Source organism: Mesoplodon bidens (genome assembly GCF_964165515.1).
Source record: "Mesoplodon bidens genome assembly, chromosome: 9".
Classification (NCBI taxonomy): domain Eukaryota; kingdom Metazoa; phylum Chordata; class Mammalia; order Artiodactyla; family Ziphiidae; genus Mesoplodon; species Mesoplodon bidens.
In genome coordinates this window covers 89,125,941-89,140,301 of record NC_138166.1, presented here as the reverse complement: position 1 = coordinate 89,140,301, position 14,361 = coordinate 89,125,941, and the positions used below count along the sequence as shown (strand labels likewise).

The window sequence follows — 14,361 nt, the reverse complement described above, 5'->3', positions numbered from 1 at the left end:
GAGTTTTTCTTTTTCTTTAGTTTTCAGAAGTTAAATTTTGGTGTATCGGGACTTCCCTGGTGGTGCAGTGGGTACGAATCTGCCTGCTAATGCAGGGGACATGGGTTCAATCCCTGGTCCGGGAAGATCCCACGTGCCGCGGAGCAGCTAAACCCGTGCACCACAACTGCTGAGCCTGCGCTCTAGAGCCCATGAGCCACAACTGCTGAGCCCAGGTGCTGCAACTACTGAAGCCCGCATGCCTAGAGCCTGTGCTCTGCAACAAGAGAAGCCCGTGCACAGCAACAAAGAGTAGCCCCCGCTTGCTGCAACTAGAGAAAGCATGTGCGCAGCAACAAAGACCAACACAGCCAAAAAAAAAATTTTTTGGGGGGGGTATATCTTGGCATGGATTTCTTTGGGTTTATCCTGTTAGTGGTTTGGTCCGCTTTTTGATCTGTAGGTTTATGTCTCTTGCCAAATTTGGAGTACCTTTGAGTACCTTGTCAGCCTTGCTGTTTTCTCCTCTCTTCCTGGGACTCTGATGATAATGAATGTTGGATCTTGTTTGATAGTCCCACAGGTCTCATGTTCCTTCCAGTCTGTCTTCTCTCTGATGTTCAGGTTGGGTCACTTCTGTAGTTCTCTCTCTTCCAGTCCATAGGTTCTTTCCTCTGTCCTCTCAATTGTGCTGTTGAGTTCAGCCACTGAGCTTTTAATTTCAGTTATTATGTTTTTCCATTCAGAAATTTCCCTTTGGTTATTACCTTCTATTTCTTTCTTTCCTTTTCTGTCTACCCGCCCCCACTTTTTCCCCCCCACTGAGGCTTTATATTTTCTTTCATTTGTTTCAAGTGTGTTTGTGTTTGTTGAAGCATTTTTTTTATCATGACTGTCGTAAAAATCTTTTTCAGAAAATTCTGTCGTCACTGTCATCTCATTGTTTGCATTTACTGATTATTTTTTCTAATCAATTTTAATCTTCTTGGTTCTTGGTATGATGATTTATTTCTGATTAAAACATGGACATTTTCATATTATGTTATGAGACTCTGGATCTTATTTAAACCTTCTGTTTTAGCTGACTTTTTGTAACTCTGCTGTAGCAGGGGTGAGACCTCATTACTGACAGATGGAAGCAGAAGCCCAGGTTCCCCACTTGGACTCCACTGACACCAGAGGGGAGGAGCTTCTCATTCCTGCTGGACAGGTGTGGGAGTTTGATCTCCTCATGTAGCCTCCACTGATACTATGGTAGAGGTGGTCTCATTACTGCTGGGCATTGGTAAAAGTTCTCACTCTCCACTAGATCTACTCTGACACCACCATAGTGGGGAGGGGGAAAGACACCTCATTTTTGTCCAGTGGGTGTGGGAGTCTAGGCTCCCCACATGGTGTCCAATGACACCCTGGGGTGGGGGTCTTTACAGGCCAGTGGGGATGAAAGTCCTGACTTGGTACTTGCCCTTCCTTGACACTACCTACAAGGGGGGTTGAGAGGCCTCATTATAATCTTATAAGAGTGGAAGTCTAGTTCCCTCCCTCTGCTTCTGCTTATGTATGTGGGTGGGAGTGGAGCCACTGTTTATCTGTAGTGTTTGGCTGGAGTAGTGCAGTTTTTATCTAAGTGTTTTCTATTTTGGTAGGTCATCCTTTTCCTGCTAGGTCTTTTGGTCTTATAGTGCAGGCTTTTATTGTCTTTTTGTCTTTTTTTCTTGGTCTGTGTCCATTGGTGTTTCTATGTTGGTGGCTTCTTCAGCTCCAGTTCTTGGATATATGAGGCAAAAAGAAAACCCACTCACCACTCACCACTGTATTATCATTCTTTGGCTCTTGAGGTCCCTAGCTAGTCTACCTTCTTTTCTCCACCTTTCAAAGTTATCTTATGTTTGTTTTATATGTAATGTCTAGGGTCTTTAATTGTTTTTAATGAAAAAATAGGGAAAATACATTTACTTCATCTTCCTGGAAGTGAAAAATCTCTCCAGTTTGATTTTGATTTGCATAATCTTTCTCAAGAATTTTCATCATTCCCAGATGGTTCCATCAAACATGAGATTTATTCCTCCATGTTTGACCTCTGACCAATGTTTGATCAGAGATACATTTAAGAGATGTAAATCATTTTGCTAATATGCTATTGATTAGTAATCCACCTATATACCCTATTAACTTTCACATAAGAACATAACAGTTTAAGTTCCAGTCTTATAATTATATTCAGATTTTATATCCTTAAGCATGATAATTCTACAGGCTGTTTCAATAAGTTAAGTAGTCTTTCCTTAGTCGAAACTTGGATTGATGCCTAAAATGGTTTAGCAAAGGTGTGATCTTTTCATTCTTTGCTTATTCTTACTCTACCCTGTAATCATGTAATAGTATGTCAGTGTGTTGAGCCAGTCAGGTAAAGGATACAGAAAACAGAGAAAAGGCAGCCATAAAGAAATAAGTTATAAGAGCAAAAAATATCAATTTTGATGATGTTAAATATGTAGTGAGATCATCTGTTAAGAATGGTTTTGCTTTCAGCTTTCCTGATTTTTCTTATTTCCCCCTATACCTATATTAGATATTTCTGGAAAGTGTCCAGCCCAGGCAAAATTTTCCCTTCCTGGGAACTGCCTCTAGATCCACAAGGGTAGGGCTTCAGTCAGCCATTTTTGCAACTATTTGACCTCTACCCACTGGAATAGTTGCCAGTCAGATTATCTTTCCTATAATTTAGAATTGGGAATGATAGGTAGTGAGTCAGTCTTTTAAGTGAAACTGCTGTAGGGTACAAATTTGTGAGTCAGGGGTGTGAAGACTTTTCTGCAGAGAGAGAAAAGCAGAGACTGAAGATGGATAGCTTTCCATTCCCAGTTCCAGGCCTTTCCTGAATCCTGCCTGAATTCATTCTCTCCCTTATTTCCATGAATAGCCTTATATTTTCTTACAATTCTTCCCCCCTACCCTATGTTATGCTTTTTGATTAAGCTAGCTTGAATTATTTTGTTACATGTAACCAAAGAGTTCTTAATTAATAAAGACTACCATTTATTTACACCTTCAGATTCTGGCTAGACCCCAATGAGTACATGTCTAGGTTCAAAGTATATAAGGAATCTCTTGTGAAGATAATGCCTAAAAATCAAGCGATGGCCGAATTGTCACCTCTCAGACCCCTTGCTTATATCCAGATTCTCAACTTCTCAGTTTCTTTGCCTAGGTCCATTGTATTTTGTTATTAATTTTCTGATTTTTGATTTTGCTGATATTATCATACTTTATCCCTTGTTTGCCTGTACTGTTTGCTTCTCTCATATTAGCTGACCTATTAGATTCAGTTTCTTTCAGGCACTGCCTTCTCCAGCATGATAGCTACCCCATCCCACTAGAAACTGCCACCAATTGCCTATTTTTGTAGTTGTTATTGACTTTGATGATTATACAGCAAAGAAATAGGCATTAATAAAAATTTAGAAAAAAATCAGGAAGAGGAGTATCATACTCTGCTAATACTTTTTCGATGGTTACGATAATCACTGTTGAGAATATCTACTTCCAAAGTTTTTTCTAGGTATATATGTGTTTGAGTATGTACAGTATGCACACATTAAATATATATACATAATCTATAAATGCAACCATACCAAATCAAACTGGTCTGCAGCTTTTATTCACTTATGTATTGTGAACATCATTTCATGTTAAAATATACACTGATATATTTAATAGTTACATAATCTTTTACTTTATGGATGTACTATAATTTATTTAAGCAATCTTCTGTTGTTGGACATTTAGATTCATTTTTCTTTTTCTTTGGCTCTTATAAGCAATACTGAAATGAACATCACTACAGAAATCTTCGAGCCCTTTCCTAGGTTTTTTTCCTTAGGATCAGTTTCTAAAAGTGGAATTTCGTAGTCAAAACAAATGTAGATATTAAGGATTTTTCATATATTGTTGGATTGCCTTCCAGAAATTGTACCCATTTATATTCCAACAATCAGTGAATGAATTCTTCCATTGATAGACAGAAATGAAGAGAATTTCATTATTGTTTTAATTTTCATTCCTTGGATTTAAGTGAGATCGAACATTTAAAAATGATCATTGGCCATTATTTTTTCTTCTTTCCTTTTGTGGATTTCTGGTTCATAGCCTTTGCCCATTTTCCTATTAAAATATTCATAATTTTATCATTGACTTGTAGGCAGTCTTTGAATATTTAAGTATATTGGTCCTCTGTTTTCATTTATATTATGACAAGAAATATCAAAGCATACTGATGAAGGACTCTGCAGTCAAAATGTCTAGTTAGGGTTGAATCCGATTGCTACCTATTGGCTGTGTGACCTTGAACAAATTGCTTAACCTCTTTGTACCTCAATTTCCTTGTGTAGAATGTAAAATGTGTTTGTGTGTGTAAACACAGAATAGTGTGTAGCACATAGAAATACTTTATCAAAATTTGTTGATAATATTAGTATTATATTTATCATTTTCAGCTTGTCATTGTCTTACTTTTATTTATATGAGTTTCCTTTTGGCCTTAGTGATGGTTCTTTTTTATAATCTTGAAATCTGGTCTTATCCTTCCTGCTTTCCTCTGAATATCAATAAGCTGAAGTAGCTCCGGTTAATTATTTCTAATTCCGCTTGCCCCCTAGAATTATAAGGTTTAAACACACCTGAGAAATTTCAAGTCAGGCTGTGGTCATACTTCATTAATGCATACTTTATTCATAGATCCAAATTAATGAGTGGTTTCATGTAAACAAACAATCAAATAAGGCCTGAAAACCTACTCCTTCACATAGCCAATGTTTTCTTAAGGCTTTGGGCCTTTCTCCCTTTGTCAAACATGGTGTAGCTGCCAGTATTTTTAAGAGCCTATGTTTGTTTCTTAAGATAATGAATTTAATAAGCCTTGTTTCCTTATAAAAGAGTGTATGTATTAAGTAGCTAAGAATGACAAAATTGTATTGACTTATGTTGGATTTGAAAGTTGGTTCTTGGATTGAGTATCTGTTTTCTCTGAGTAGTTTGCATATTTTTAGTGCTTTTCATGATGGGGAGCAAATACTGCAATATTTCTTGAGTTTCAGCTATTTTTTTTTATCCCTGTAGATTCTTTTTTCATCATCTGTCCAGTTTACTCCAGGCTTCTTGCTTTGGAAAGATGGACATTCTTCCATATTGCTTTTTAAGTTGTACTGCAGATCTGGGGAGCAACCGTAAAAATATGCATAGATATATAAACTGAATTGATTAAGCAATTACATATTGAGCATTATCTGCCAAACATTCTATCTAAAAATTCTTATCCATCTGGAGCTTATACTTTAATTATGAGGCAGAAAATAAGCAAACAAATAAGATATCTATGTCAGGTAATAAAAAATTTATGGGAGAAAATAAAGCTGGGTAGGGGAATAGAGAATTCTTGGGGGAGGGGCCGATTTCTGTTCTTAAAAAGGTGTTCAGAGAAGGCCTCCCTGCGAAGCTTCCACCTCAAAGGAGTTAGGGCACGAGTCAAGCAGTTATCAGAGGGAAGAGCGTTCTAGGCAAGGGGAATAGTAAGTGCAAAGGCCCTGAGCTAGGAGCATGTTAGTGTGTTCAAGGAACACCAAGATGCGACAAGTGACTAAAGCAGAATGAACAAAGGGAAAGATATAAGGTAATATGAGCTCAGATAGGTAACTTGGACTTAGTTCACATAAGGCCTCACAGCCCATTGTAAGGACTTTGATTTTTACTGAGTGTGAAATCGGGAGCCACTGGAAAGCTTTGAGGAGTGTCACATCTGAGATTTGCTCTAAGAGGATCATGCTGGTTGATGAGTTGAGAACAGATTGAACAGGGGTAAGGGTAAACAGGCAGGGAGATCTCTTAGAAGGCTACTGAAATAATTTAGGAGAGAGGATGGTAGCTTGGACCAGGGTGGTGGCAGTTGCCCGAAGGGTGAGAATTGAAGGGGGGGGAGGGAAGTATCCTGAATATATTTGGGGATTTTCTAATGACTTAGATGTGGGGTGAGAAAAGAAGAGTGAAATCAGCAGTGGCTCCAAAGCTTCTGTTTGAGGAAACAGAAGGATGGAGATACAGTGAAAACTACGGTTAAGAGCATGTTAGAAATCCCTTCTTTATTAGATGATGTGAAGGAATTGTTTATTTTGTTAATTGTGATAATAAGAGTATAATAACATTAAAATGTGTAGAAAACTGTTTTAAAAAATAAAGTGCATTTTAAAAGTGTTTATTCCACCCCATACCCATGAGGATGGCTGTTGTCCAAAAAACAGAAAATCATAAGTGTAGGCAAGGATGTGGGGCGATTAAAACCCCTGTGCAGTGTTGGTTGGAATGTACAGTGGTGTAGTCAACGTGGAGAAGAGTATGGTGGTTCCTTGAAAAATTGAAAATAGAACTACCGTATGGCCCAGCACCCCCACTTCTGGGTATATCCCCCGAAGAACTGACAGCAGCGTCTTGAGGGGTTACTGGTACATCCATGTCACAGCAGCCAAAAGGTGGAAGCCACCCAAGTGCCCATCGGTGGATGGACGGGTAAGCAAAATGTGGTATATATACAATGGAATGTCATTCAGCCTTAAAAAGGAAGGAAATTCGGGCACCCGCTACAACACAGATGAACCTTGAGGACCTTATGCTAAGTGAAATAAGCTAGTCACAAAAAGACAAAGACTGTATTTGCCTTCCAAATATTTGACGCCACTTATATGGGATCCCGAGAATAGTCAGTCAAAGGAGGATAGTTGCCAGGGGCTGGGGGGAGGGAGGAATGGGCAGCTGTTGTTTAATAGGTTTGGTGTTTCAGTTTTGCAAGACAAAAAGAGTTCTGGAGATTGTGTGCACAACAGTGTGAATGTACTTAACACTGCTGAACTTGACACTTAAAAATAGTTAACATGGTAAATTTTATGTCATGTGTATTTTAACACAGTTAAAAATAATTCAATATACAGAGGTAGAGAGAGGGGGAAGAAAGAACCCTAAGTAAAGCCTGAAGGAAAATAGGTAGACATTTTAAAGGATGTAGCAGTGTTACTTATAATTATGATGCCTAAATTGATATGTAGACAGCATAAGAAAAAGTAGAATACACTTAGAATAAAAGCAAGAAATACATTATGCTTTGTTTATCTACTTAGAGATATACACTGAACTATTTATGGGCAAAACAATATGATTTGCTGACTTTGCCTTAACTACTTTAGCAAAAAAAAAAAAAAAAGCAGTGGGAATATAGATGAAACAAGAATAGCAGGATGCTGATAACTATTAAGGGTGGGTGACAGGCTCCAGTGGTTCATTATTCTATTCTACTTTTGTTTATGCTTGAAATATCCACAATAATGTTTTTTAAAAAGGAATTATCCATTACTAAAAAGAAAGGAAACAGAGGACTAAAGCACTCACTGAATTAAGCTAGACTTGAAAGACAATGATTGAGGGTATGTATGATTACAGTATCTGGCAGTGCTGGCAAATAAACTGAATTTACCTACAGTCTCTTGAGAAGCCATTCCTAGGCCATTCGGCAAATACTCACTGAATCATTACTATGTATCCGGCATTATGTTTGGTTTGGTAAATAGGTATGAAAGATATAGTCTTTGCCTTTAATATGCCAACAGTTGGGACTAGAGAGAGAGAAGTAAAGCATCAATTAGAATATTTATCTATAGAGATAAGGCAGGTTACTTACTAAAGGACTGCTGAAGAGGGACTTCTAGCCATACTTACAGCTGGAAAAGGAAATATTCCTAATTCCTAATTAATCTGAGTCTTGATGCATAGCTATGTCAGCTAAGTAAAAAAAAAAAAAGGGGGGTAGTAATCTAGATAGTGGGACTAACATGGCACACTCAGGAAATCACAAGTATGGTTTAGAATGACTAGAAATCAGGTAGGTGTGAATAAGTGGTTCAAAACTAGAGATCTTGTAATAATAGTACAAGAGATGCCTATATTGATGATTTAAAAAATGTGATCATGATCAGCGGTTGTTTGTTGAAGCTACAGGTATAGATGAGAGCGCTCAGAAATAAAGTATGTGGTGAGAAGAGGAGAGACCAAAGGATGGAATACTGGGGAATAGCCCACTTAAAATTCAGGCAGAGGGAGTGAAGCCCATGTAGGACACCAAACATGAATGGGCAGAGAAACAGGACTAAAAGAGAGAGAAGTTCCACAGATACGTCTGTTGGAATTGCTCAGCGAATGAAGGGAGAGTTTTTAAGCTCTGGAATTAACCAACAGTAGAGAAGTCAAGTATGATAAGAGCTGATGACTTTGGAAATAATATCATTGTTATGGTGAGAAGCTAGATTGTAGTCGGTGGAGAATTATATAGGTGAGGAGGTGAAGGAAAACTGATAGCCCTAAATGTATATATTATAAAGAAAGGGACAACAGCAAAAAATAGGAAAAGATAACTCTCTGAAATGATTTACTTCAGTAAAAAAGAAGACTGTAGAATTTTTATTCATATGTCATCAAGATTCATCAGGACATGTTTAAAGATAATACAATAAAAAAGCCATGAGAATCTCAGCTCAGGGAAGATGGGAAAGATGAGAAACAAATTTTAACTTAAGCAGTGTGGTGGCAGCCGTGGGGAGAACTGAACAATGAATCTCCCTGTTGCAGCAAAATTCTGTAAATACTACCTGTCTCCAATTTCTCTCCTCCTATTTTAAAATACACTTTAATTAGACTCGTACCTCTATCATTCTACTGAAATTTCTCTGATCAAGATCCCGAATAAAACCTCCATGTTGTAAAATCCAATAGTAAATCCACTTGACTTAATCAGAAGCATTAGACTTGGCTGCTTATTCCCTTCTCTTTGATACACTTTCTCACTTAGCTTCCAGGACAACACATTCTCTTGCTTTTCCTCCTACCCCAGAGGGGGCTTCTTAGTCTTCTTTTGTTGGGTTCTTACTCTTTTCCTGATCCATCAGTGTTGGAGTTCCCAAGGACTTGCTCCTTAACCCTTTTCTATATCTACAGTCACTTAAATCTCATCCAGCTTCATGCCTTAAAATACTATCTATAGGCTGAAAATTCCCAAATGTATCTTCAGCCCAGATCTCTTCCCTGAATGCTGGACTCATATATCCAACTGCCTATTCAGTACCTCCACTTCAGTATCTAAAAGGCATTTAAAAAGCAACACGTCTAAACTGAATTGCTGCTCCACACTCGATCTTTGCCATCTGGCGGATGAAAATTCAATCCAGCTAGTTGGTCTGGCCCAACACCCAGGAGTTTCAACAGTTGTAAATACCGGTGAAACCATTACCATAAACAAGATCTAGAAAAGATCATCCCTAAAAGATTCCTGATGCTCCTTTACAGTCCATTCTTTCCTTCCTCCCTACTCTGTTCCTTCCTACTCTAGGAAACCTTTATCTACTTTTTGTCTCTATAGATTAGCTTGCATTTCATATAAATGTGATTTCATATAGTATTTACTTTTCTGTGCCTGGCTTCTTTTTCTCAGCACAGTAATTTTGAGATTCATCCATGTTGTATCAGCTCATTACTTTTTTATTCTATGATATGGAAAGGGCATCAATAACAAGGAGGTGATGGGAATAAGGAAATTAAATTGATTTTTCAAGGCTATATTAAACAAACAATTTTCTTCTATATTATATAGAAATTAAATAAGACAAATACTTTACAGAGTCAGGAATAAAATGGCTGTCTATCCTCTGTTTATAAAAAGTTCCCATAATCCAAATTTCATAGGATTGATCAATATTAATGATGATACAGTGAAAGCCACCTTTGTATATAATATTAAAATCCTAAACAACAACAAAAAAGGAAAACCTTCTGTTGGTATCCTTGTCTTCTCAGTCCAAATGTGAGTTTGTTTGCTCATAGGACACTTCAAGGATGTCACTTTGACACAGTTTCCATACAAATCACTGATTCTGGGCTTAATTGTTTCCTGGACTGGCCTCTCATTGGTTTCTAAAAAATATCTTTGTTGGTCTTTGCTAAGCCTATGAATCATAGTTTGGGAGCTGAAAGAAATTGGGTACTCTGATTTCAATGTCAACAATGAACTATCTAATCAAGGGTAATGTAATGCTATGTTATATCTGTATTTTACATATCACAGTATGCAAAGTATTGTTACAGATATTATCTTACTTGGGGCTCTCACCAGTCTTGTGATACAGGCAGGATGGCCAGTGTTATCCCCATCTTACATCAGAGAGGGAATGTAAGGGAATGTTAGGGAATCAGAGAGGTTAAGCTATTTGCTCAAGATAACATAGCTAATAAGGAGGGGCAGGTCTAGAATACATATCTTCTAACTCCACTACTTTTTCTATTACCTTCTCTTATGTTGATACATTATTTCATTTCTTTCCATAGATAAGTAATATATTTTAAAAAGTTAAGTCTTAGTTTAAATGAATAAATTCTAGATCCAAGTACAGGTATGGCCAAAGATGGTTTCTTAACCTAATTTTCTAGGTTTTTGGGGCAAGACAGCCTACATATTTCAACAGAACCCATTATTGAGCAGAAACCAAGTTCTTAGAAAAGAGGCCAAGGAAGGGAGAACAGGCATACCATGTTTCCTCTGTTGTGCAAATTCAGTCTATTCTCAAGTACTTACAAATCCACTGTTCAGGTGGTTGTTCATATTATTATTCCTAGAGATAGGGAAACTTGCCAGGGGGGCTAGTGGTGTAATAATTACCGGTTTAGACAAAACTACAAAGTTTATCTATGTTATCCCTGACTTCCCTTTCTATTCCTTTTCCAATTTTTAGGTACTAGTATAATCCCTACGTGACCAATGCTTCAATTGCTATTATAGATAGTAAAACATTTGATAGTATTCATTCTAAGTAACTATCTTATGCCAGAAGTATTTCTATTTAAAAAGAGAAACTCAAATACAGCAATGATAAATGCTTAGAAATAACTGTCTAGCTGCAGATGTTAAGGCATCCATTAGGGATACTTTAGGGATACTGAAATCTCAGAACCATTCAAAATGCATCACATGTGCACTCCTATGTATAAAACGGACCTAGCCACAGACACTATGTAGACTCTAAGGAGACAATTAGCAATTGTTATTAAAACGTCACTTTTAGCTGTTACTTTAATGCAAAATAAAAATCTTATAAGACAGAGGAAAGGGAGTAAGGTAACCTGGTAGAAGAAATCAAGTGTAGTTTCTCCTACCTCAGATATCTTTTTAGAAGCCAAGAAGGGGCTTGTCCAGGTATTTTTGCTAAAAAAGAGAATATACCATAAAATTTCCGAACTTAGGTTTTAAGGTTAACAAAACAATTTTTTTACTTTCTTCACAATTACCTCATTCATATATTTAATGGCTAGCTTGAGTATCTTCAATTAATCTGACATCATCTCATTCAGACGTATGAAATATATCAGTGCATACTTCCTCTGGAAGCTTTTAAATGAAACTGTTTCAAGAGGAGAGCAAACAGTAGAAATACCTGTCCAATAATTATCAAGCATTTCAGAACTGAATTCTGCACGTCAGGCTCTGTGAAGGCCATCTACATGTGTAGTAGGGTGACTACTTTTAGAGCGCCAACTCAAGACACAGCTACAACAGACCAAAAAATCAGTACAATATGTAATAAATACTTATACACACATGATTATTATTTTAACTTAAAATATAAATTAGGCATTTATTTAAAATTATATTATTCTGTATTATTTGCTTTTTTGTTACATAAATGCCATTATTTAAGAAAAACAGTAGGACTAGTTAACAGTGGCAATTAGTAGTTATTAATAGTGGAACCAATTAAACAAATAGTATGTGTGAGAATATAACATTATAGTTTTTTCCTCTGATACAGATTTTAACTCTTTATAGGATATTTACATTTTATAGGCCATATTATGTCTTCTTAAGATACATAAATATAAGACCTTTAAAAAGTTGAATGTAGGGCTTCCTTGGTGGCGCAGTGGTTGAGAGTCCGCCTGCCGATGCAGGGGACGCGGGTTCGTGCCCCGGTCCGGGAGGATCCCACATGCCGCGGAGCAACTGGGCCCGTGAGCCATGGCCGCTGAGCCTGCGCGTCCGGAGCCTGTGCTCCACAACGGGAGAGGCCACAACAGTGAGAGGCCCGCGTACTGCCAAAAAAAAAAAAAAAGTTGAATGTAAATACAATGGCTCTAATTAAACAGACATTACTTATAATTAATAAAAATTGATGTTTCTTTATGTCCCATGATAAAGTAGGATATTTTTTCTCTGTGTGTGTCCTCTTCCAGTAATACTTCTCTGAACTGCCTGCAGCCTTCAGGATATCCTTTTCTTTTATGTAGTGGTAAAACTGAATACATTCAAAGTCAAGGCCTCTGAGGTCTGCTCTTATGAAGCCCCACATTACACTGACCCCTGGTGGCAGGCCGATGCAATGACAGCAAGTTAGATATCCTGTCAACAAAGGAATTTGAGCATGGAATATGACCTTACTTATTAGTAATAGGTTTCTAGACATGTAAGGAATTCGTTTCCAGCTTTACAAAAATGTCCATCCACTTTGTATCTACAGGCTTAATTTAGTAGGCTGGCTTTTGGGCATTTGGCCCTTTGCATCCTTAAATTCATCATGTAGTGTTCGCCATGTCTAAAATGTCCACTGTTTTTTAGATATTCTGAAGCACACTGGATATCATTGCAAGTTAAACTTTTCTTTCTCAGGGAATAGGTTTTTAAAGCACAGAGGTAATTCGAACTTAAACTGAAGGTGGATTTCAAATAAATTACAGTTTTTAGTGCTGTTTAACTTGGCTGCCCTTTCTGGTGACATATTTTTGACTTCTGAGTCAGTCTTATTTCCCCCTAAATGTCATTTTTTTTCACTGTATGAGTTTTTGTCACAACCTACACATAATGTCAAACAACTGAGGTGCAGTTCATCCTTTTCTATGCTCCATGTGACCTCTTCAAAGATCGTCAAACAGAATTAGAGAAACAGCATATAAATTGTTTTACTGTAGCCCTTTCCTCTATTCCCATCTTCAAACTATTTGCAAATTAGAGAAAGCCATTTTTCTTGTCCCACATGTTGAAAATGTGATTTAATGGCAGACCAAGATTTTAATGTCTTTTCTATGGCTGGCAACAATGATAGCCACCTTGTTGGCACAGGTCTAAGGAAACTGCCCTCTTTCATTTCTATAAAGTCGAAAATCTCGTTAAGTGCTTCTGCATGTTTTGAGGAAACTAAAACGTGACCAAAAAATTTCATTATGAAAGCCTCATTATCACAGGATAGCAAATCACACTCTTTTTTAAATACAAGGTGTGCAAGACATTTAAGAGATCAGATCTTTTTCTTTGGTAAGAAGTAGATAGACTGAATGAAATTTGCAAAAATATACATTTTATATTTTCATTGTCAGCCAACCATGAAGATAGATGAACAAAGTCTAGTTTGTCTTTGGACAACATATTGACAATATTTGGTTTGATGTTTTCTGTGGTTTCATTAAAATCTTCATAGAAATCAAGATTCTTTGAAACCCCATTTTTCAAATTAAAGTACCTAATAGCCAGAGGAAATGTTTTTTTCTTTTTTATTCAATGTATCATGTGACAACTGTAGAAAACATTATTGTTGGTAAGATCTGACAAAATGAGCTTTACACTATAAGAGTCCAACACATCTGTCATCAAAATTTCCCCTTGGTTAACCCACAGGGCATTTCAGTGGCAAACTCTGAATTAGGAAATGTAATTTCCCTCAGTTTCATCAAGCAATCAACACTGATAATCAGTGTTCATTCATGTCATATGCCCAAGCGAATCCACCAGCTATTATTTTTGACTGAGCATTGGTGTCTTTTTGAGAGGTGAAAAAACTTTCAATTGATTTAGAAGTACTTCTTGCTTCTCTCATCTGGACTTGTGAGATTCAGTCTCCTTCATGACAATCAATTCCAAATTCTTTTCTCTAAATTGTACACTATGCTCTGTTTTGGTTATTTATCTCCCTAACTAGTTGTATGTGTTTATGAAGGTTGCTCAAAAAATTAAAAATAGAACTACACTATGATCCAGCAATTCCACTTCTGGGGATATATCCAAAGAAGTGAAAAAAAACAAAAAGATCTTGAAGAGGTGTCTGTCCATGTTTATTGGAGCATTATTTACAATAGCCAAGACACAGAAACAACATAAGGGTCAGTCAATGGTCGAATGGATAAAGAAGATACGGTGTGTATGTGTGTGTGTATATGTGTGTGTATATATACACACACACACATACACACACAATGGAATATTATTCAGCCATGAGAAAGAAGGAAATCCTGCCATTTGGGACAACAGGACCT

At 37.0% G+C, this 14,361-nt stretch overlaps 1 protein-coding gene across 1 annotated transcript in view; it reads right to left on the bottom strand.

The window, feature by feature from the left end:
* The window catches only part of AGBL3 (AGBL carboxypeptidase 3), a gene marked incomplete at its 3' end in the record, with an annotated part of 115,121 nt that overhangs the window by 18,996 nt on the left and 81,764 nt on the right, over positions 1-14,361 (bottom strand). Inside the window, 4 exon segments of the mRNA XM_081243797.1 lie at positions 4,958-5,085; positions 5,088-5,191; positions 9,838-10,034; positions 11,218-11,266. Coding sequence (XP_081099923.1) covers positions 4,958-5,085; positions 5,088-5,191; positions 9,838-10,034; positions 11,218-11,266 — 478 coding nt within the window.